Here is a 23,432-nt window from a genome sequence, read left to right on the forward strand (position 1 = left end):
GTGTGTCTTCATGCCAATTCAATCTCTTTCTAAAAATGAACATGAACGTATGTGGGATGGTTTTCTAAATTTGTATCTATATATAATTTACTGATCTGGTTTAAGTTTTATGGGCTTCCAGTGCTTCGGCTTCCTATCAACAGTCCAAAAGCATGTTTGATTAGGTTCACAATTGGTCCCAAGTGGGAATCTCTTCTCCCTGCAGTGGATATGACAATGACATGTACCCTACATTTTATTGAGATTAGGTACAGCTTTTTGCAATAAAAAAATATACATATAAAAAAAGTAACGAAAGCAAAAATAAATAAATAAATAAAAATACAATTACTTGATTAAAGCTCTCATTTCCGACGGTACTCGAACACAACACTCCCAGCCGCGTCATCACATATCCCAGAATCCTCCGGACCAGGAAGTGGTGCCCCGGAGAGGAGCTGCTCTGCTCGGTTTGTTTTGAAGATGATGGAGGAAGAAGAATTTGAATTTGCTGAAGAACTGGAGGCTATTTTGCACCTAACTCCAGAGGTGCAGCTGGCCATCGAGCAGGTGGGACCACGGCTCTGCTGTGCTGTCGTTGTGTTTACAGCAGCGACAGCTGACTTATCCCGCGGGGACGCACCATTCCATACAATATGTGTGGTGTCACGCTTTAAACATCGCCGAATATAATTATCAAGAGGTTAAAAGTGGTGCATAGCGTTAGTTAATCTGTAATCCTGTGGTTATATGAGTGCAGGAATAACAGCAAACACGTTCAGTGTCACGTCTTCGCTTGTATCACCGCTAATGCTCCATAATTATTCAGCACGGCTGCCCTACAATTTGTCCTTTATCTTTGTGTGCACAAGGTTTTCCCCAGTCAAGACCCGCTGGACAGAGCAGACTTCAATGCTGTGGAATACATCAACACTCTTTTCCCCACCGAGCAGGTACAGTCCAGTGATTGAGACGCCATTCAGGTTAGGCTTTGTCTTGCTGGAGGCTGTGTCTGTATATCAATGGATGAAGGCTGTGTCGTGGAAAAGGCTGCCTGCACACACACACTTCTGTTTGTTCCTCCTTGATTTGATTGTTAATATTTCAATATTTATGTTTTATCTCTTCATAGTATTGTATTGTGTGCTTTTTTTTTTATTGCAGTCACAACATTTCACTGCTGCTAACACTGATTGAACATTGCTACAGAGTGACAATAAAGGACTATTCTATTCTATTCTATTCTATTCTATTCTATCTAGCACCAATTACAAGTTATTGGACTAATCAATTGAACCATTCTGGTTTAGAAGTCTAAACGCCTTTGGATGGAAGCTCGTGTGTATAGTTGGTTTCCATGAGGGGTCACTGTAAGCCTGTGGTCTGTGCTTTTGCACTGCTGGCTTTATCTCGTCATTTTTGTTTCATGTATAATACTTGAGGCGTTATGCATTTCATTTTGAATACATATGAAAAAGAGGGCAACAAATTATGACTTGATTGGAATGAAGGGTAAGCAAAACATCTGATGAAACCAAACCACAACAATTTAGAAATTGACGTACTGTCATTTCTTTGAATGTGGTTGATTGATGCGTCATGGTTCCTCGAGTTTTCTCACTTTGTTTTCCTCCTCAGTCGTTGGCGAACATTGATGATGTTGTGAACAAGATTCGCCTGAAGATCCGGCGTCTCGACGACAACATTAGGACGGTGGTGAGAGGACAGACCAACGTGGGCCAGGATGGCAGGCAGGTAAGTTGAGCTGTAGCTGTTGTGGTAAGATAAATATGATCGTTTAGAAAATAAATTTGTCTGCAGATTCAATAGTCTCCCTGGAAAAAACGTAATTATTATTGGGTATTTTGAGGTTAAGTATCAAATTACACAATTCAATCCTTGTATTCCTCTTCTGTCTTTGCTGACAGGCTTTGACATGCATACTTTACAGAACCATAACACCAAGACCTTTAAGATCACTATCAAAGTTAAAAGCCACCAAGAAGCAGGGAATATAGAATTATGCTCGTAGCCTAAACTAGTCATTACAGTGTCCCACAGGACTCCAGACGAGATTCACCAGTGTGTCAAACATTTGTAAAGCATTTGTAACATGAGCTTGTCATTACCATCGACAGCCTCAGTAATAAGGAATTCTCAAGTTCGCTTGATAAATAAGGTCTTAGGTATTCACTCATTGCACATTGTGAGATGATTCTTCAGGCATTAAATCAAACTTAATCCAAGTTTTGTAGTGATACCAGCTTCTTAAAAAAAACAAAAACACAACTCCCCTGAAGTGAGGATGGTGCTGTTGGATGAACGTAAGTGAAAAAGTCCTTGCTCCTCCCCCTGTCCTGTGCTTTCGTTCCTCCATATTCCTTCCATGGAAAAGGACAATATGACTCAGATCCAGTCCCAGCGCTCCAACTGCCCCTCATTATGGAAAACATGTCTGTGAAACAGATTCCTTCATGTAAATACTTTGGTTCAAAAACCTCGGTTCGACAGAAAATCTGTCTTTTCTTTTTCTGCGATCCCAATAGAAAACAAAAGGCCCCTCTGATACAAACCAGGTTGCTCTGTCAAGCAACTGTGGTTTGACAGGAATGTGAAACGTGCCTGTTCTGACCAGCTGACATGATGAGGTGTGTATTGTTGTCAGCCTGTCTGGCCCGGTGGCCGCGTCTTTACCAGTCAGCTACCGTTTGATCGCGGAAGCACACTAAATCCCATTCCAGACCAATATCATTAAACAGTCACACACAATAATTGTAGTTTGTTTTTCCAGCCCCCTCAGAGCCCCTCCAACATCTCTCTGGGTCAAAATCCTTTCTGCAGATGGAAAGCTGGAGAGCTGAACGTTTCGGGCCAGAGTTTGAAACATACAGGCAGTAAGAGAGTAACACAAACAAGACCAGCAGTTTTGAGTGAGCTCCCTCGATGAGTCGAATGCAGGGTGACACACAAGACGGTAACATTGATGGCGAGTGGTGAAGGGAGCCAGTAAGGAGGCAGATGGCTGAGGAGGTCTGAAGATTGACTACCTTATTTATTTATTTTTTTTCTGTCTTTCTTTCTGTCAGGAGTCAAGACAGTAACACACTTGACAGACGAGAGTGTGGAAATGTGTCCGTCTCAGTGGCTGACGGCTGACGGCTGATGTTTAGAATGGTTGCTTCTTCTGACTCGCTATTGTTCTTATTTCACACCGTTTTTTTACATGTATATTCATCACTTCAAGTACATGCTTATGTTATTATTCTTCTGCGGTAGAAAAAAGACTTTATACACAATACCATCTCAACAATTAGCAATTGCTGACATTTTTTTTTTGCATTATTTATTACAAACAAGATGAGTTGACCTACATTTTATGGTGATGTACTGAATATGTAAGGTTAATTATTTAGATGGTTTGCTGTAGGGTTGAAACAGTGTTTTATTAAATTGTTCCAGCCTGGAAACTGTGGTATAGACAAGAGTTTATCACCCATCACTGGTTGTTATTCAGCTAATTTCATGGTCCGCGTCCCTGAGATTGCAACCTAGCAATTAATTAACTTGTGCAACACACATGAAGGCCTGTGTGTACGAATAGAAACAGGCAGAGTTTTGGCAATACCATGCACTTCACAGCCTGTCCTGCCAAGCAATGATGCCAATATAAGTTGTATTGTTCGAGGCTGTATAGGACCAAGACTGTCATGCCAGAGAGCCTAATCTGACCCACGGGATGGCATTACAAGGTTTAAGCATATATACTGAAAGGTTTCCACAAATGTAACTGCTGTTACTCGTTTATTTACTGAGGAATGCATTGTCTTGGTGATGGAAAGCCAGCATGAGCTATTAGAAATACTGTAGCATGAGCGTCATAGCTACACTTTGAGATTGGGATTGCCTGATTCCACAAATGGAGGACATTCTTTTGATATCTAACTGAAAGAAAATAGTTTTTTTTCCTGAAAAGATCCTACTTTAGGCTGTGTAACAAATTATTTGATTAAATGTAAAGCTACCATAGTGCGTTTTAATACAACATTTGGAAAAGGTAAAATAGCTGTGAATAGAATAGATTAGAATGGAAATACTTGATTTGTTCATTTAGATGTCATTATGTCATAATGTTACTGGTCTGACCTGCTCAAGATCAATTTATGTGAGATTGAAACCCCTGCTGTTGTTTAAAGGTACAATAATCTATGTAACATGTGAAAATAATGAAAGACACGGCAGCCATAGGCTTATTCCATTTATGTTTATGTTATGTACTTCAGGTACAGATGCTGAAGTTAACACAGTTAAGGAATATTTTACACACTGCACCTTTGACAAAAGGGCTTATGAGGCTGAAGATAAAGATACTCTGCAGCCACTTCTTATGTATTTCAGTGCACACCTGTGTGAAAAGCGTCATTCAGTGGTTGTTGATGGCAAGCTGGAAAACACTCCTGTGAACTGTAATAAAATCAGTGAAATGCATTTATACTATTGCATCTACACTTTGCCCCCACAAGCTTGATTGGCCTCAGTATGAACGATAGTGTCTGTGATTATGATATTTTTTCAAATATTTTTTTACTCCATCAGCCTGAATGATTTGACATGGTCAGAATATGACAGAGGCTACCTTTTGTGACAGCAGCAGGAATTTCCTGGACACTCTTGACTGTGTGTACACAACACACACCAAATACCTGCTTTTCACTGTGGCCTGCCAAGGTCAGGTTTTCCTGCCGCATGCAGCTGCCAGTGTGTCTTCTCGCCTGTGCTGTTGTCATGGCAGTGGGGATGATGTGTGGCTCCACACCCACCCGAGCCCCAAAAAATTACAGAGCTAATGAAAAGGCTATTACGCATTTATTAATTTTGATGTGTTTTTTTTTTTTTTTTGGGAGGGGAATGAAAATTAAGGATATGAAAAACGTCTCGTCTGAATCCATTAGAGGGAGTCTCAGCTGGAGAAGCTCATTAACAAGAGCAAACATTTGTTATCATTTACTGCCTGCCGTTCACATTCCTATTCCTCCTAAGTGATTGCTTTGCTGGGTTATGGCACAGTGAGCTGCTAAGCACGGCAGTACACACACACACACTCGCTGTATTCGTGCAATCACACCCTCGTGCACACTCATGAGATTGCTTGTGTGGTTCGCAACCTGGGATCCGCTGAGGGTCATTATACTCTCTGTCCACAGTTTTGGGTGGTCTTCATATAGTTGGGCCTTAATGTAAATATTTAATGTTAACTTAGAAAGGGCTTTTCACAGCTTGTTTTTAGATTTCATGCTTTCATCTCCGGCGCTGTGTCGCTGGATGTCTATACTGAGCAGGAGGAAGCTGTGGAGGATGTCTGGGGATGTCTTTGCTCTTCGCACTGCCACCACGACCCCGTGTGGACTGAGCAGGGAAGAAGATGAACGGATGGATTTATTCTGTGTAGAAAGAGACCAATTAAGAAGCTTAGCTGCAAATACTGTAAATGTTATGACAAGTCTTAACAGATATTTTCAATTAAAAGCCTCCAGCTGGAGCCTGAGATCGATCAGCGGTACCGCTTATTTTCTGAGAAACATTTAGAAAGTCCAGCTTTCAACTCAAAATTACTACCTGCCGCGAAAGGTAGAGGAGCTGGAATGAAGTGATATTTTATTAACAGCGTATAAACCTGTTGGTGTTTATGAAAGCATGAGTTAAGGAGCGTTGACTTCGATATGACAAAACATTTTACCACCGGGGGAGATTTCCTAAGCTTCTCTCTTTTCTCTGAACTCTCTTCTCCATAAATGTTTACATCAAGTGCGGCGCTCAGGCAGTCCTCCAGCTGTTAAAATAGCACTGTTGAGTTGATCTGATTTATTGTGCTTGGTTCTAAAACACCAAAGTACCATTTTATATGCCATTTACTTGAGAAAAGCACACAGAAATCTGCCAGAGGGAGACATAAAGTTCATCCCAAACATTGATAAGAAGTGCCCCACTTCTTGTCTCGGCTCTGTAGCAGAACCTCTGTATGCCATTTATCGTGCCGCATGTTAGAGACGCGCTGGTTTTGCGTTTGCGTGTTTGCGCAGATAGTATCTCTGGCATTGAGGCACCCGCTGGGCAGTGGTCTCTCTCTCTCGGCTTTCCTCAAGGCTAAATACAGGAAATGAGGAGGAGGAAGCGTGCCAGATTGACTCAGCTGAGTCTGCATGAGCGACAATCACAGCTTCAGAGCTCCCTGCCTCCTCTGCGTGCACGTTGTTTGCTCAAGAAGCCCTCCAGGGAATCCCTTGAAAGAGCCAATGGCACTCCCTTCCTCCACCGGCTCTCAGATCAAAGACTAATTACTTAACCCGCCCTTTATTTTTCCGTTGAATTCGCCCAATCACTGGACAACCGAAGGGTGCTAACTTAGCATGAAAACAAAAGGAGGATGCGTCCAAGACACCGGCAGCTTTCCCTCATCTTCACTGAAGGCTAATCGGTACCAGTGTCTCTGTCTGACCTTCGTGGCAGCTCGTCTTGTACAGAAACATTTTAGTTTGAAAACGCTTCACATGAGGACAGTGGTATAATTTAGGTTTATCACCTGGTTTTCAAAAATGCTTCTCTACAGGCGATGCAAGGCTTCTTCAGGCAATGGATTTGCTTTGTGTGAATGTGTGCATGAAGGCTTGTGTAAATTCATGTGTGTTTGTGTATTTATTGATGTATTCCTGTCTGTGTGCGTGTGTGTGTGTGGGTGTGTGTGTGTTTGGGTGTGCGTGTCCACATGCACACTTCCGTTTGTTTGCTCTCCCACTGTCCACTTGCTCCATGGAGGTGCTTGTAAAAGTGGTGCATTCCTCCCACAGCTGGTGCCGGCTGTTAGCATTCCTGGTGTGCATGTGTGTGTGCGCCAGAGAGTGTGAGGAGAGTCAAAATTGTGTCTGCGCCGGTGCCACAGCATCCTGCCAAATGAAGCCAATTACCCTGGCATCAGATGTCGGAGGGCAAAATCTCGGTTTAGGACCATCAAAGAACAGCTGTCACGTCAGATGATGGCGAAATATTAGAATAGCACTCCAGCTCTCGTCCAATTGTAACTGTCGTCTAATCTGGGCTGGGCTTTATAGGCTGTTAAAACTGCTAATGATCTCTTTAGCCTTTATGGTGACAGTCTCTATGCAGGGCTTAGCCTCGTGGCCTGGGATGTCGCTTCGGAGCTATCGGTGTCAGATATCGAGATAGCTTGTCAATTAGATATACAATTAGTGTGTTTGACATTGGCGAGTGGAAATGAGCATTAGCAGGGTGGATTTTCACATGGGGGCAAAGCCCGCGGTGGGGCCGGCGAAAATCAACAAACATTCCTTGGAAGTTTAACTCTGACACCCACAAATCACCCACCTAACAACTGCTTCTCACGACATTTTATTATTAGGAGAAGGTCGCGTATTTGTTGCAAAGAAAGTACAATAGCGAGTTATTTTACTACGTGCCTCTGGCTGGGTTTTCATGTTCGTATTTCCGTACTCATAAATTTGTGGTTTCTTGTATGTTGCTAGGGGGGCGAAAAAGTGCAAGGAATGAATGAAAACATTAAAAGTAATCACACACCATTTTTTTCATTTTAGTCATCATATTACAACCACAGGAATACGGTTAAAACTGTTAAATGCACATTTAGAAAGTTGACTTGCATGAAACTTCATCCTTCAGAGAGTCTCTAAACTCGGTTTCTGGACAATATGTTTCTACAACCACGTTTCAGAATGTGTGAAATCTGAATAAAAACGGCAAGCAATGAATTGCAGATCAATTTGATAGCAGTGATACGTCTTTAAAAAGCTGGGACTTAAAACGTGTTAAAGATCCAGTGTATAATATCACGGAAAAAATGAATGAGTAATCTTTGCATGAGACAAGATCAAAAGTCGGTCTTTATTGGAAGCTCTTCTAGCTCCTTTTTATTTGCGTAACTTTAGCAGCACGTGTGGACGCCATAAAATCGAATGTGAGCTGATATTTATTAAATGTCGGATTTTCAACGTCTGAAATGTTCTCTCTGTTGAATTGGGGAATCAAATTTGACTTTATGAAATCAGCAAATGTTTGTATCCTGTTTTTCTTAAAATTTTACAAATTATCCCATTTTAGGAATTGATTTGGGATAGTTAGAAAAAGAAAGGCATTAAGATGCGATGAGACACAAACCTATTTAACCTCATACTGAACCACTAAACACTGTGTATCGTGACCGATTGGCCAACGTTGGATCATTTAAATTATTTTGGTCTTTGCAGGTCTGACGTTTCTGTTTGTTTTGTGTTTTGTGTGTAGGCTTTGGAGGAGGCCCAGATCGCCATCCAGCAACTCTTCGGGAAAATAAAGGACATCAAGGACAAGGCAGAGAAATCTGAACAAATGGTACACGCACACACACACACACACACACACACACACACACACACACACACACACACACACACACACACACACACACACACACACACACACACACACGTCACTGGGGACATACAGTCTGTGTTACAATAGAGCGCAGTGGGGCAGCTTCAGTTGCCTTTTTGTCACAAGTTGCACCGTTTGCGTGCGAATCAATGTGGGTCAGGAAGGGCAACAGGCTGGGTCACTACAGAAAGAATGGGGTGTGCGAGGGGGACACTGGAAAACAGACCCTCCCTTGTCAGGCAAGAAGGATCATTTATTTCTCAACGCTGTGTGCGTGTGATCACACTCTCCTTCTTTTGGTTTCGTCCTCGCTCTCTTCCCCTCCCTCCTTGCCGCGTCCACCTTCTCTTCCCTGACGAGCTCTTTGCTGAAGTCTGACTCGTTCCCGTGCAGGTCAAGGAGATCACGAGAGACATAAAGCAGCTGGACCATGCAAAGCGCCACCTCACCACGTCCATCACCACCCTCAACCATCTGCACATGCTGGCTGGAGGTGTTGACTCCCTCGAGTGGGTATACGTACATCTAACGGCAAAGTGAAGCTGTTTGAGCTGTGACCTTCAACCAGGGGTGAAAGATTAGATGCCGCCAGCACAAAGAAGGGCTTTCATCGTATGTTTGCCATAAATCAGCAGTGAAATGGCCGTTTTATACATATTTTATACAGATAGCAACATTAACAGTTTTATCTGGTTTGTCCACAAGAAAGTCAACAAGTCTAAATATTCTTACCAGTCTCACTCGTGTTTTTCACCTTTTCCAGTAAAATATGCTCAAAGTGGATACACAGTTGTAGCTTGAATAATGCACGACCATTGTATAACACTTATTCGCAGAACTGGTAGACTTAACCACCTTTGAAAGGCTGCCATAGAAAATTTGAAATCCAATCCGTCTTTATTTAAGTGTTGTAAAGCAAACACAGGGAGCCAAAGCACTGTACACCAACTAAATACCAGAGCAAACACCTTTGAAAACAAATAGAAATAAATACGTTCAACAGAAGTACAAAATAAGCAGCTCACACATGGAGCTTACGTGGAGTTAAAGGTCAAAGAGAAGAGGTGGATTGTAAAATTAGATTTTATGTGTGAAAGTGTATTGTTCTTTATGGAATTTCCCAAAAATACTAATAATGGATGAAAACTAACGTGCGTTTCTTCCAGGGCCATGACCAGGAAGAGACAGTATGGTGAAGTGGCAAACCTCCTGCAGGGTGTGGTCAATGTCCTTGAACATTTCCACAAGTACATGGGAATACCCCAGATCAGACAGCTTTCCGAGAGGTAACGAACATGCACTAATAACACTGATGACGCGCATGCATTTGTTTGTATTGTTTACATTCTGACAAAACAAAACTCACACAATCATTCAGGATTAACTAGTGTCGCGTTAATTTAAGAGTTTTGAAAATATTTCACCCTGTGGTTTTCATATTCTGGCTGCATGCAGGTGTAGTGGTGAACACTGTCATGTCATGGTGAGAAAAGCCCTGATTTGAGTCCCGATCTGGGAGCCTTTTTGAGCAGAGTTTGCATGTTCTCGCTGCACATACTTGAGCTTATGTTTCCTTCTCAAACAACGCCAATTGACACCATCTTAGCCACATTAGTTTGGAGGTTTACGGTATTTGTGACATGCTTCATTCGGTCATATTTTTAAGACTTCCATGTAAAAGGTAGACATTAATTGTCACAAGCATTACACGAAAGTTGTGAAAAACTTTATTTGTGCATAATAAACTAGGTAGAAACAAGACATAGATAAGAGCAAGAACTATAGTCACTCAAATATATGAATTGTGAGTCAATGTATGTATGCCTGCCTGCCTCTGTATGACTTTTGTTGCTTTAGAGCAGCTTTTTGTATGCATGCATACAATCATCAAACTTAATGGCAGACTTCAGAATTTGCATATTGTAGTGAAACAAACTAATATTGTTGTACAATATTTCCAAAAGTGTTTAAATTATTATTTTTCTGCAACTAGGTATTTTCACCTTGTGAGTGTGTTTTTCCATAACTGAAAACATGTAAATCTTATTAAAAATCGACCTCTACGTGAAATGGCCAAACTGTCAAACTCATTTAAAGGAGCCTGAATTTGATCTGGCTTTACAGCACAACCTGAAATATTCCACAGCTTGTCAACGGAACTGTTGAAAAGTGGTTTTGGTGTATGAGGAGGTATTCTGCACATTATGTCCTGTTTATGTACACACACACACACACACACACACACACACACACACACACACACACACACATGCCCACACAGGAAGGAACCTCGCTGAATAGCCTTTCATTATGCCAACATTTCTTCCAGGGTGAGTGTAGAGACACACTACTCTGAGGTGTGTGTGTGTGTGTGTGTGTGTGTGTGTGTGTGTGTGTGTGTGTGTGTGTGTGTGTGTGTGTGTGTGTGTGTGTGTGTGTGTGTGTGTGTGTGTGTGTGTGTGTGTGTGTGTGTGTGTGTGTGTGTGTGTGTGTGTGTGTGTGTGTGTGTGTGTGTGTGTGTGTGTGTGTGTGTGTGTGTGTGTGTGTGAATCTCCATGTATTTGAATGTATGTGCATGATGCACTGTCACAGTATGGGAGAAGTCGGTCATGCCTGTGTTTGGATCTCGTCTCGTTTAAACCACCCCCACAGTGAAACTCGTCGTCAGGCTGTTGTTTCACACAGCTCGGACCAAATTTCCATTTTCCACTAATATTTTCCAAGAACAAAACAATCACTCCCGCTAGATATTCGGGTTCAAAGCAGTGCTGATCCCTCTAAACAAAGAAAATAGAGGACAGCCTTCTCTTCTGTTTTGACTGAGGTGTGGTGGATGGCGTTCATACCAAATAACAGCTGCGTGGAAGAAGTGACTGCTGGAGAAACGGATGAGAGGAGAGAAACGGGGAAGGGAAAGATATGAAGGCAGGGCCGACAGCTGGATGCCAAAAGCTGATAAAAAGTATTAAGGGATGTCTGTGAGAAAACATGATCAGTGTTGTAACCAGTACACAATAATATGGGGCTATTATAGTCGCACGGAGAGTTGTGTGTGTGTGTATGTACCCTCATTTGTATACAAGTATCTGAAATGACATTTATGCATGCAGAATTTAACATGTTTGTTCTTACTGAGGTTTTGGCATGCTTTCCATTATTATCAGTCTAAACATTTCACACAATTTCGATTGAACACACATTTTAGTACATATATACAAATCTGGCGACACAAAAATCTTAAGTATGCTCAAATGGCTCTCACTACAAGACAGACAAATATCATTAAGTGACATATACAAACTGAGAGGCACAAAGCTGCATTCTGCTAATATAAAAATCCCATACAAGAAGGAGATGAAGAGACAAGTAAAAGTCTAGGTAATAAAAGGTTGTTAAGGCTATAAAGACAGTCGTTCTGGTAGAAATCACTGTTCAGCTTTATTTGGAGAAAAAAAACGGTGTGGAACTTCTACCAGGCTACAGGCTAATATTCATATTAGAGCTTTATGACAGTCTCCCTTTGACACCTCTCTTTTTTTAATTCGCAGAGAAATTAACCTTTTGTCCAGACAATACTTTGAAGTGTTTGAACCGTGACTAAATGGAGTCGGTGCAGCTGTCACCTCTGAAGAAGTTCAACTGTGATTATTTTTTAATAAGCCTTTTCCCTCCTCGTCGCTTAATACTTTTCTCCCCGTCTCATCTTACACCACTCAGCTGTGGCACAGAGAGAGAAATGGAGAGGCAGTGATTGGCTTGTGCAAAGCTGCACCATGTGGTGGCGTATGCGTGGAGCCGCAGACATCAAGCCTGTCACTGTGAGCTGCACTCGGTGTGCGTGATTAGAGTCTAAATGCTCCGCAGCCCACCAGACAGGAGTGGACAGTCATTATTGAAATAGGGGCTACTAATCCAGTTGGCATTTGAAAGTGATAATAACTCTCCTCCCTCTACTGTTTATTCTGGATGTGCTGTCATGGCTCTGGGTCTTGTCCTTGATTAACCTGGCCTGGCTGCTTTTGGATGCACACAGGCACCGAGGACTCGACGGCTTCACACAATTTTTGGAAGTTTTTTGAAATATTTCACGCCACAGATTCTGTGTTTGGTTCCGTCACACTGAAAATGCATCACTGCTCCCTGTTGATTGCAAGAAGTTTAAATGTATATACAAAGTTGATGGATTTAAAATTCCCAGAGGGCCTTTCTCTCCTCATTCTTGGACAATAGCTCAGCCACCTTTGACGGACTGTTTGCCATAAAAAGTGTCCGCCATAGAGGCTGAGCTGAAATATTCAAGCCTCTCAGTGGGTCCTGCTCGGTTGTATATTGCGTGTTTCCACATAGAAATGCCGACATTTTAATGCAATGTCGGGGAGATTGAAAAGCTGATTGAATATTCAGTCACAGCGATTTTTTTTATCTTTGTCCTGCAGAGTGAAGGCAGCACAGAGTGAACTGGGGACGCAGATCCTGGCAGATTTTGAGGAGGCCTTCCCCTCTCAGGGCTCCAAGGTAAATATGGTCAATAGCGATGCAGATTTTGAATCTGTCTTTTCTTTTATTCCTACCTTCTAAAAAGTCCATTTGATCTATGCACACAGAGACCAGGTGGACCCAGTAACGTGTTAAGGGACGCTTGTCTCGTGGCAAATGTGCTCGACCCACGCATCAAACAGGAAATCATCAAAAAGTTCATCAGGCAGCACCTCTCGGAATATCTCGTCCTTTTCCAGGAAAACCAAGACGTGAGTACGAACTGAAAGAAACAAGGTTATAGATCTGCTCTTGTTGCAAGCGACCTAAAGTTCTGTACATGTAAAGGTTTGAGCCATGCATGGAAGAAATACAACACTTGAGGATGCAAAAATCATCTTGATTTCTTCCAGATTTGCTTTGTGGCATAGCAAAATAAGCCTAATGAGCTTCCCAATGTCATTAAGTACATTTAGTACAGGGTAATATGAAGAAACGTAAGGATTTGAGCCGGAGTCCATCCACAGAAGATCTGCGCTTACTCCTGAAAATTCTTTTTTTCAAGAGCTGTTTGTTTACTGGCAAGAATCAATACAGTTCTCAAGTCAAAAGGTGGTCACACTAAATATCGACTGCGATTATGTTCCTCTCCATTGTGTTAAACTGCTAAAAGTAAATATACCTTTTATTTATTTTTTTGGAGGGCCTTCTTACTCTGCAGCATTTTCTCACTCTGACAGGAAGGTCTTTTAAGAAGCATTTTGCTGTTTCTCAGGTCGCCTGGCTTGACAAGATCGACCGCCGTTACGCTTGGATCAAGCGGCAGCTATTAGACTACGAGGAGAAATACGGGCGCATGTTTCCTGAGGAGTGGTGCATGACGGAGCGTATCGCTGTGGAGTTCTGCCACATCACCAGGTGGAGACGCACGGAGCATATGATATGAAAAGCACAGCGTCAAGCTGATGTTGGCGCTAAACTGTAGTAGTGAAGCACATTGCATGTAATTGCTCTAATAATTTAAATGCTGTCTCTCCATCCGAAAGAAAATGGGAAAACTCTGAAATTAAAAAGAAGGAAAATTAAACTAAATTATGCAAGCAGTCATCGAGAAATTGGTTCTCAGGACTTTTCATTTTTATGAAGTGAGCCCCAGTGTTATGACGTGTGTGTGGCATGTCTCTGGGATCCAGTACAGTTCTTCTGCACAGCTGACGTAGGTGGCCTACATGAGCAGTGACCTAGTGTCAACACAGTCTATATCTTTTTAGCTAGATGAGGGAACAAAGTACAGACAAATGTGTGTCACTCCTGGCAGTAACCAGGAATAAAAAAAAAAAAAACATCTGGTAAAAATTATAATGTCTTCAGAAAAAGCCGACAAGACATGATTGTGTTGAAAGTAAAGCTGTAGGACTAAAATAATGTACTAACAAGGATCATTGCAAGAGTCTTTGGGATGATAAAGTGTTGAAATCAGATGTTATGCTATAAGAGTGTGTGTGTGTGTGTGTGTGTGTGTGTGTGTGTGTGTGTGTGTGTGTGTGTGTGTGTGTGTGTGTGTGTGTGTGTGTGTGTGTGTGTGTGTGTGTGTGTGTGTGTGTGTGTGTGTGTGTGTGTGTGTGTGTGTGTGTGTGTGTGTGTGTGTGTGTGTGTGTGTGTGTGTGTGTGTGTGTGTGTGTGTGTGTGTGTGTGTGTGTGTGTGTGTGTGTGTGTTCTTAAGGGTGGAGCTCGCAAAAGTGATGCGGACAAGGGCAAAGGAGATCGAGGTGAAACTGCTCCTGTTTGCCATCCAGAGGACAACCAACTTTGAGGGTTTACTGGCCAAACGCTTCACAGGATGCACCTTGACAGACATCCCTGGCGTGAGAAAACACACACACACACACACACACGCAACACTCATTGCTTTTCTAACAGTCTGTTGACTCCATCTACCTCAAATTCCAGAATCAGTAGATGCTATAAACCTAAAATTAGTACATGATGTGAAGAGACGTGCTCTGTGAAGTTGTTCCAAATGAAAACATTACACCAACTTCATACTTATAGAAAACACTATGGCAGAGCTGTATGTAACAGTCACTGGACTACCCAAAAGGCTTTGAAGTGCTGTGAAAACGGCATTAAAACTTTCCCTGTTGGTGCCTTACGCACAGAAATCTCTACTTGAAGTTCTCAGCCTTGTCCAAGTGCATATTTAGAATTTCCGCCTCATTGCGATATTTGCTCCCCAATTCCGAAAACCTGCCTGAAATTCAAAATTCCTTTTAGAACTTCTGTTCTGAGGACAACTGGATGAGTGTAATCATTTCCTGTTTTTTGTGAGTCCTTCACAATAAACATCTGAATCGTGTTTGTTAAGCGTTGGCTAAGGCAGAGACGTCAGTCATTTATACTTCATGCTTTTTGACGCTGGTGGTTTCGATTCTAAATTTTTTAAAACACCTCAGGCCAAATGACCATTCTCTAACAAATTGAAGTACCTCGTGGAACATGATAAGCCTTGGTTGCCTCTCTTTAAAATTTTGATTTAATGCTCCATGAAAGTTAACCCAAGGCTACCAGGATGACAGGATCACAGTATCAGTTTGCACACCCAAATATAAATATAGACAGGCACAAACATAGAAACACATGTGCACACACACACACACAGCTGCAAGTACACACCCATAAACAAGCATAAATATATACACAACAAGCATGCACACAGATACAAGTACGCACATAAACAAACATAAATATATACACATGCGCACACACACATGAATACACACATGCTTACAGATATGACAGTTTGCAAAGACAGACAGCGAAATATACCTGTGGCCTGCATCAAACAAATTTCTCTAACTTTTGTTTGCCTTTTAACTGCAATGACAATAAATTCTCTTTATGTCCCTTTTCATAGAACTACATAGTGTAATGCACATGACACCCACGTGTCACAGGGTGATAATTCAGGTCATGTGCATGAGTTCAGGGGAAAGACGTATGCAGTGTCAAGACAGATTAGAAATGGCAAAATAAGTTTTGTAGAAGCCATTGGGGCCAGCTGCAGTGAGAACTGATAATGTTTTGGTGAGACAGAGGCATTTTTGGTTAATTTCACACTCATTCTGTTTAGGTTCTGTAATTCAATCAGGGATTTAGCGGTGTGCAGGTTTATAATGGGAGGCGCCGGTTCGTCAAAAGCATGAAGAAATGCGACTTGTGCGGAAACGTTTGGAATATTAAATTATGTCATACACATGCAAGGTGGGATATGTGTATAAAACTGGAGAATTTCCTAGGATACAAAAGGTATTGTATTCAAAGACCCACTTTTAGAAGTGGATTGAATGCAAGTATAATAAGAACAAATAAAAATGACAGAACGAACACTGTAGAGCAACAAGGCCCATAAGAACCGACCCGCCTGACTCTCTGAAAGATGGAAACACCTTTCACTAGCATATGTAATAGAGTGGTCATCTCCCAATCAGAAGGTTGCAGGTTTGAATCCCAACTGCTCCCATTGGAGTCACAGAGCCTTGCATGGCTGCATGACGAACGATGAAAAGCGCTTTGGGGCTGCTCACGCAGCTGTAAGTGAAATCCACCTACCATTTTACCATTTTACCATATCCAAATTCATATTTTTATTGTCTGATCACCAGTAACATCATAATCATTCAATGTGAAATTTCTGAGGAAGTCGGACCAAATAAAACGTGATGCATAGTGCAAGATGATAATCCCGCGTAATCTTAGAGTGAATGCCTGATAAGAAATGCTTTCACTAACGATGACTAAGAGTTACTTGGATTTAAATACACATTTATTTGAAGTTATTTGTCCTGTCTGCTACTGTGGGAGGGAGAGAGATGTAATCTCCCCTGCAATAGAATAATAATATAGCAGCAGAGATGATGCATTGATCTGGTCTCATTACATTAGTTACGGTCAATACTGTCAATACTACTCTGTTATACTAATTCAGCTAAATACATTACTCCTTGTGTTGTACAACATGCAGCAGAAGAGGCCAGAGAGCCCTCTAGACCCAACCAACCCCTTCCTGGAGGACGAAGCCGGAGAGGACATGGGCACAGACAAGGAGGAGGATCTCGCGAAGGTGAGTTGACCGAGATTGACACCGTTGAACTATTTGTGCAGCATGAAGCGGCCCTCTGATGTGGCGCTTCCTCCCAGGCTGACTAAAATGCCTTGTAGTTGTTATCTCACTAATCGCCCATTTCCCTCCGCTCATTCAGCCCAGAAAGCCCAAAGCTCCGGACAACCCTTTCCACGGCATCGTCTCCAAGTGCTTCGAGCCTCATCTATACGTCTACATCGAGTCTCAAGACAAGTGAGAAACACACGGGTGGAGGGAGAGAGTGTGGAATTAGGCCGTGGTGCATAAATCCCAGAATGAGGAGCAGGTTGTGTGTGAAGCTGGCACTTGCATGCTTTTTCCACTGCCCCCCTTCATCAATCAGATCCCCCTCCTCCTATTCTGCTTCATTGCCTCCTCTGTCTTTCCATCCCTTGTTCCTGTGCAGGCCTCTCTCTCTATCTCTCTCTCTCTCTCTCTCTCGCTCTCTCTCGCTCTCTCTGCTGTGGCAGAAATGTTTCCCATTAGCTGCACGACCACAGACACCGAGAGAAAGAGAGAGGGAGGTTGAATAAGTGCTGCCGCAGCAGATCTGCCTATTTTCTTTCCCACCTCTTTAATTTTTTTCCCTTATTTTTTTTTTTTTTGGTAGCCTTTCTCCAGCTTCCTTTTTGTGTAATTTGTTTAATTCCCTTTCTTTTTAATGTCTTATTTGTTTCCTAAAATGTACAGCTCTATCTTTTATGTCTTTTCAGTATATTCCTCTGTTTTGTTTGTTTTTTTTTCATTCTGTACGTTTGGCATTATCTCCTCACCTCCTCTTTATTTCACCGCTATCCTCCAGTTCTCCGTCAGGCGGTCCACCCCCCCCCCCCCTCCCCCCGCGTTGGTGATGGCTCCTAAAACTGTGCACCGTTTTGGGACTACTGTGCTTATGCAGCCCCTGGCTCTTTGCTCTTTGGAGCGTTCAGTGCTATTCGTCTGTCCAAGGGGAGCGGATTGACCTATTCCGCGGCTACAACCTCATTTCAGTTCAATCCAAAGGCCTTAAACAGGCAATGGGCAGATCGGCTTGTCCCCAGTGGGAAGCAGCAGAGGAGAACAGTGCCTGCTTGTTTTGTCCTTGGCTTTAGTTCCTTGATTCAGCAGGAAAAGGCCACACCAACTGGCTGCAGACCTGTTGACTGTAGTACTGAGAATTTGGATGCCTGCAATAGTTGTTTTTTTCTTTTGTTTTTTTATATCTATCCATGTGTCTGTTTGCTTGTTATTGGTTTTATTTTTTTCAGGGGTTAAGGACCTCTCATATGACCCTAATGTTTTTATTTCATTTATTTAATTCTTTTCTTTTGCCCAAAATCAAACCACTCATGTGCATGGTGTGTGTGTGTGCGTGCGTGCGTGTGTGTGTGTTTTGGCTATCTGCAGGAACCTGGGCGAACTGATTGACCGGTTTGTGGCTGATTTCCGGGCACAGGGCCCACCCAAGGCGGGCACGGAGGAGGGCGGAGCGGTGCTCCCGAGCTGCGCCGACCTTTTTGTGTATTACAAGAAGTGCATGGTGCAGTGCTCTCAGCTCAGCACAGGGGAGCCCATGATCGCCCTCAGCACCATCTTCCAGAAGTTCCTCAGAGAGTACGCGTGGAAGATCCTCTCTGGAAACTTGCCGAAGTAAGACTGCCTCCGGTTCGGTCGGTGTTTGCAAAAAGTTAAAACGTTCCAGTAAATAAATCCTGCTTTTTGAGAGAATTAACAGAGCCAGTGTTTGAGTCAAAGACAAACACAACTTCTATAATCACTTCAGCATGAAGCGATGTTACTTACTGAATCATTGGGAAGTGTGTGTCCATTTCAACTTTCAGTCTTACCACCGAGGGAGGCTATCAAACGTTTGTCACAGCCATAACTTTGAGATTGTCCACGACATCTTGAGTTTCAAAAACTACCAGAACAGCAGCATCATAGAGCTTCACCCTCAGGACTTTCTCTCTTCAAGTGTCTCATCGCAGACAAAAATCACTAGTATGTCAGACATTTGTAATATGAGCTTCTCAGTACTGTCAAAAATGCTGCAATATTGAAGAAATGTCAGCTATTCAAAGAAGCACTCACTTCCTACATTTTTTAACATTCTACAGCCATAAAGATCAAAGCGAATTCCGTCAGTGGTGCCAAAAATACATACATATTTACATACATACATGCATACAAATACAAAACTCGATGAGTCTCACTAGAAAATACTCTGTAATGTGAAGCCTGAAGGCTTCACCAGATATTAATAAGACAGAATAAGATTGGTTTTCATGTGGCTCATTGACAGAAATCTAAACAAGTCAATTCGCTGTCATCCTAAAGTTTCCACACTGGAATGCTTTGGTTGGATAGTTTGTATATTTTTGTTGACTTCTATATCCGTGTCAGACACTCGGTCTGAAAAGAAAGAGGCAAACATTCTACAGCAACTGAAGCAAATTGCTCGTAATAATTTTTACTTGAGGGTTGGTTCAACTTAAATAGCCAACAAATCATTCAGAAATGTCCTTTAAAAGACATGTGAATGAGTCTATGTTGGGAGGAATTACACGGCTTTGAAGACAAAAGGTTGGAGTCGCCTAATAATACTGAGAAAGATAAATGACTTCCAGGTTAATACTCCAAACACTGCATCAAATTCTATGAGAAACTGAGCCATTTCTACTGCCTCGACGATTTCCATCTGTCAGCGTCAGAACATTTTCCTGGTCAGCAACACCGACGGAACACAATTTATTCGGGACGTGTTTTTCCACAAACAAGCATGCCACACCCTCGTTCTGTGTCTCGGTATGGCGCTGCGGCTGTGAGGGAGTTGAGCTTGAAGCCAACATCATCAAGCCTCGCTGTGTTTGATGGATCAGTGTGGCATGCCATGAACTATCTGGAGTTAGTTACGTTGTGGCAAAGTCTAATACGCTACCAGCAAAAACATCTTAGGCTCATTGGCCACATTAGAGCTCATCGCTGGCAGTGATACACACCCACACACACACACACACACAGAGCTCGCTCTCTCTCTCTCGCTCTCGCTCTCTGTCTCTCTCTGCTAATTGCACACTTGTGCTTGCGGACTAATCCATAACACACTCTTGACTCGGCACAAGCGCTGTCATAGATGCACTCGGTCTCGTTGCGAGTGTGTTCGCTTCCAGACGCATGCAGGCAGACACCGGTGCTGTGAGTTGGTTTTGAAGTGGGGCCCTTTAAAAAGGAGCTTGAACTACGATGCGGTTTAACCCAAATGTCTCCGTTATGACGTTCATTAATGACCGGGTCACCAATGAGGCTTCCCATGCCCAACATCCATACATTTGCAGCATCTGCTTCTAATTATTCCCTTTGTGTCTGAGTTCTGAAAAATTACCCTTTTTTTTTTTTTTTAACCTGGTATTGAAATTAAGAAAATATGTTCCACACAGATTGTATTTTCTTAAAGTTTCAGGAAACATCGGGGGTTCAACATCACCCCGTTTTTAGAGGGAAAGAAAGTCAACATCTTGAGGCTATAACCTATAATTTAAAGAGGCAAATGATTGTCTTTGAGTGAAATGTAAAACATCGAATCCAACCACAAATGTTTAAAATACAGAACACTAACCATCGACATCACTCCAGAAACTACAGATTATTTCAAAATGAAATCAGTAGCATTACACTGCAGCTATTAATCTGACTTTCCTTGGGTTTTTCGAGTTCACATTTCAGCAAGTCAATATCTTAACTTCACACATATATATATATATAAAATACTGTCATATTTTGGAAAAATTATGTATCCTGCCTCAATGCTACTGCAAATGTAAGCCTCATAAATGAACATATATGTGAAGTAATCCATCTTTGACTCGCTTTATTTACAGAGGTTCAAGTACAGATACTTGAGTTTCCCCCCCAAAAAATGTGAGAAGTAAAAGCACCGATTGTAAATGAGGAAAAAGTACAGCTTCTGAGTAAACAAGTCAAAAAAAGTAACCTTTTTGATACACCATTTTAAAACTATGGTGAAATAACATTTATAAACAGAATTAGAAATGTGCCTTTAAGCCATTGTTGACATAAATTGATCACTCTTAAGGTTGTCAACACCTTCTGTTGCTTTATTTATAATTTGATACTCACTGTAACTATGATTCATCCTTCATACAGGTTTAAAGAATTAATGTGTCGGTCTGGTGAATACACCGAGAGAAAGTACAGATATTTGTGTCCTGATGTCGGGACTCAAAGCGTAAAGTTGTAGAAAAATAGATACAGAACAGAAACCTGGAAATTCTACTTTCATATAGTTGCAGATTACAAATGCTTACTCCCTCAATCTGGTGTCTACAGGTGAACATTTTTGTTTAATGTTTATTTGCAGTAACTATGGCCTTCAAGGAACAAAAAATATGTTTAGGTGTTGTTTTTCTTTTTTTATAATTTCTATGATATAATGATATCCAATAAAAAAAAAAAAAAAACTTGGGAACTCCATACATATTCTATTTATTTTTTTAAATCCACTTTCATGGCCAATGTCTGAGATTGTCCAGTTTTACTTCATGACCAAACTAATGTGTTCATTTGTCTAGAAAACCAACAATAAGGTGCTCGACGTACCACGAGACACTTTGTATGAACGTACTTGAACTCCCATAATGCTTTGAAACCACTACAGTGAAATACTTCATCAAAACAAATCTGTATTTCTGTGTTCGGTCCTTCTGTTTTCTCGATCTGCCTCCAGATCCAGCAGTAACAGCGGGGGTCTCACCATCAGCAGTCTGCTGAAGGAAAAAGAGGGCTCCGAAGCGGCAAAGTTCACCGTGGACGAGCTTTGCCTCATCTGTAGCATCCTCAGTACGTCCGAGTACTGCCTCGCCACCACACAACAGGCACGTACACCAACCCGCTCACGCAAAGCCCCCCCCCCCCCTTCCATTGATTCCAAGTCGGCGTTTATTGGTGGAAAAAAACCCTAATATGGTAGCACTTACGGACCGATACGTGCCTGATTGAGTGTTTTAAGAGACACTTAATGCAAGTTCCAAATAAAACAAACTTAAATTGATCCCCTCTGTTTTTGCAGCTCGTGTACAGCAAGTATTATAAAGGTTGATGCACAGAAGTTCGTTTTTTTGAATGTGTTTATGAGTGTACTCATATTTATCTGTGTCTGTGTTTCAGCTGGAAGAGAAGCTGAAGGAGAAAGTAGACAAAGTCTTGGTGGAGAGAATTAATTTAACGGGGGAGATGGATACATTTAGCACGTAAGTGAGAATCTCAAGTTACTGTTTTTATTTTTTTGAACAAGAAAAAAAGTAATTTTCTATTCGTAGCTATACACGCACATCTTAAAAAATGTAGATTATTATTGAGAAGTTCACAGTTTTCATAGTTATTTATACCAAGTTCCAGACTAAAAAGCCATTTAAACTATTGATTGTGATAATTATGGGCTCTGATTTAAGAAAAACAAAAAAGAGGATGGCATCTAATATAACAACATATTCTAATATATTGTGACTTCGATATTTAATACCTGTAAGTTAGATTCATGAAAGTAAGAAGACGTGTATTAGTTCAATGCATGTTTATTAAAAAAAACTATTGAAGATTGAATTAAATTTCAGTAACAATTTACTTTTTCCACTGCATCAGTGGAAAAGTGTGAATTTAATGTGTGCCTTTCTCTTTTCAGTGTGATCTCGAACAGTATTCAGCTGCTTGTTCAGGATCTTGACGCTGCCTGTGATCCTGCTTTGACGGCTATGAGCAAGGTGAGACACGTTCACTTATAATGTAAGATTTTAATCTTCATTAAAAGATAAGCATGTGCTGCACTATAACCCTGAAAAGAAGCTGCAAGAAGACAAACTGCAGAGAACGAAGAATGAAACATGAACGTTTTAATTTGGAATTTTTAATATTGAGATTTTTGAAGTGTCGTCTTATGTTTTAATTTAAAACAAAAATTTTTGTGGACAAGCCACACACACTCACATACACGCACACACACACACACACACTTTCACTCCTCACGAAAGGTGCTTCTGAAGTTGCTTGTTGTCTGTCATCATTTGCTCAAACTTTAAAAATCATGTTCCTCTTTTGTTGTTGCCTCTTTGTTATTTCATGTTCCTGCTTCACGTTACTGTCTAGATAGAGCTGCTCAGGCTGGTTAAATCTAGGAAATCATCTTACTGTCTAGATAGAGCTGCTCAGGCTGGTTCAATCTAATAACAGTTGGAAAGTATTTGGATGAGTGTGATTATTGCAAATAATATATGTAGCACAACAAGGACATTGTATGTTATCCCCTTCCCCCCACCCCCCTCCCCCCTCCCCCCTCGACTTTCTTCTCTCTCTTCTCTTCTCTCTCTCTTTGTGCGTTCCCCCCCGGTCGTGTACGGCAGCCATG

General features: G+C 41.7%; 1 protein-coding gene across 2 annotated transcripts in view; it reads left to right on the forward strand.

Moving 5' to 3' along the window:
• Positions 1-395: 395 nt before the first annotated feature.
• vps53 (VPS53 subunit of GARP complex) overlaps positions 396-23,432 on the forward strand; it is a 33,629-nt gene continuing 10,592 nt past the window's right edge. Inside the window, exons 1-16 of one of the 2 annotated variants that reach the window (XM_080459439.1) lie at positions 396-549; positions 852-932; positions 1,618-1,734; positions 8,290-8,376; positions 8,812-8,927; positions 9,585-9,704; positions 12,855-12,933; positions 13,023-13,166; positions 13,670-13,812; positions 14,618-14,759; positions 16,916-17,014; positions 17,154-17,248; positions 18,422-18,664; positions 21,759-21,906; positions 22,199-22,281; positions 22,713-22,791. In XM_080459439.1, coding sequence (XP_080315565.1) covers positions 463-549; positions 852-932; positions 1,618-1,734; positions 8,290-8,376; positions 8,812-8,927; positions 9,585-9,704; positions 12,855-12,933; positions 13,023-13,166; positions 13,670-13,812; positions 14,618-14,759; positions 16,916-17,014; positions 17,154-17,248; positions 18,422-18,664; positions 21,759-21,906; positions 22,199-22,281; positions 22,713-22,791 — 1,863 coding nt within the window. In that variant the 5' untranslated portion in view covers positions 396-462. The remainder of the gene's footprint in view (positions 550-851; positions 933-1,617; positions 1,735-8,289; positions 8,377-8,811; positions 8,928-9,584; positions 9,705-12,854; positions 12,934-13,022; positions 13,167-13,669; positions 13,813-14,617; positions 14,760-16,915; positions 17,015-17,153; positions 17,249-18,421; positions 18,665-21,758; positions 21,907-22,198; positions 22,282-22,712; positions 22,792-23,432) is intronic. The other variant, XM_080459440.1, reaches the window with a different exon arrangement.

Source organism: Lipophrys pholis (genome assembly GCF_963383615.2).
Source record: "Lipophrys pholis genome assembly, chromosome: 3".
Taxonomy (NCBI): Eukaryota; Metazoa; Chordata; class Actinopteri; order Blenniiformes; family Blenniidae; genus Lipophrys; species Lipophrys pholis.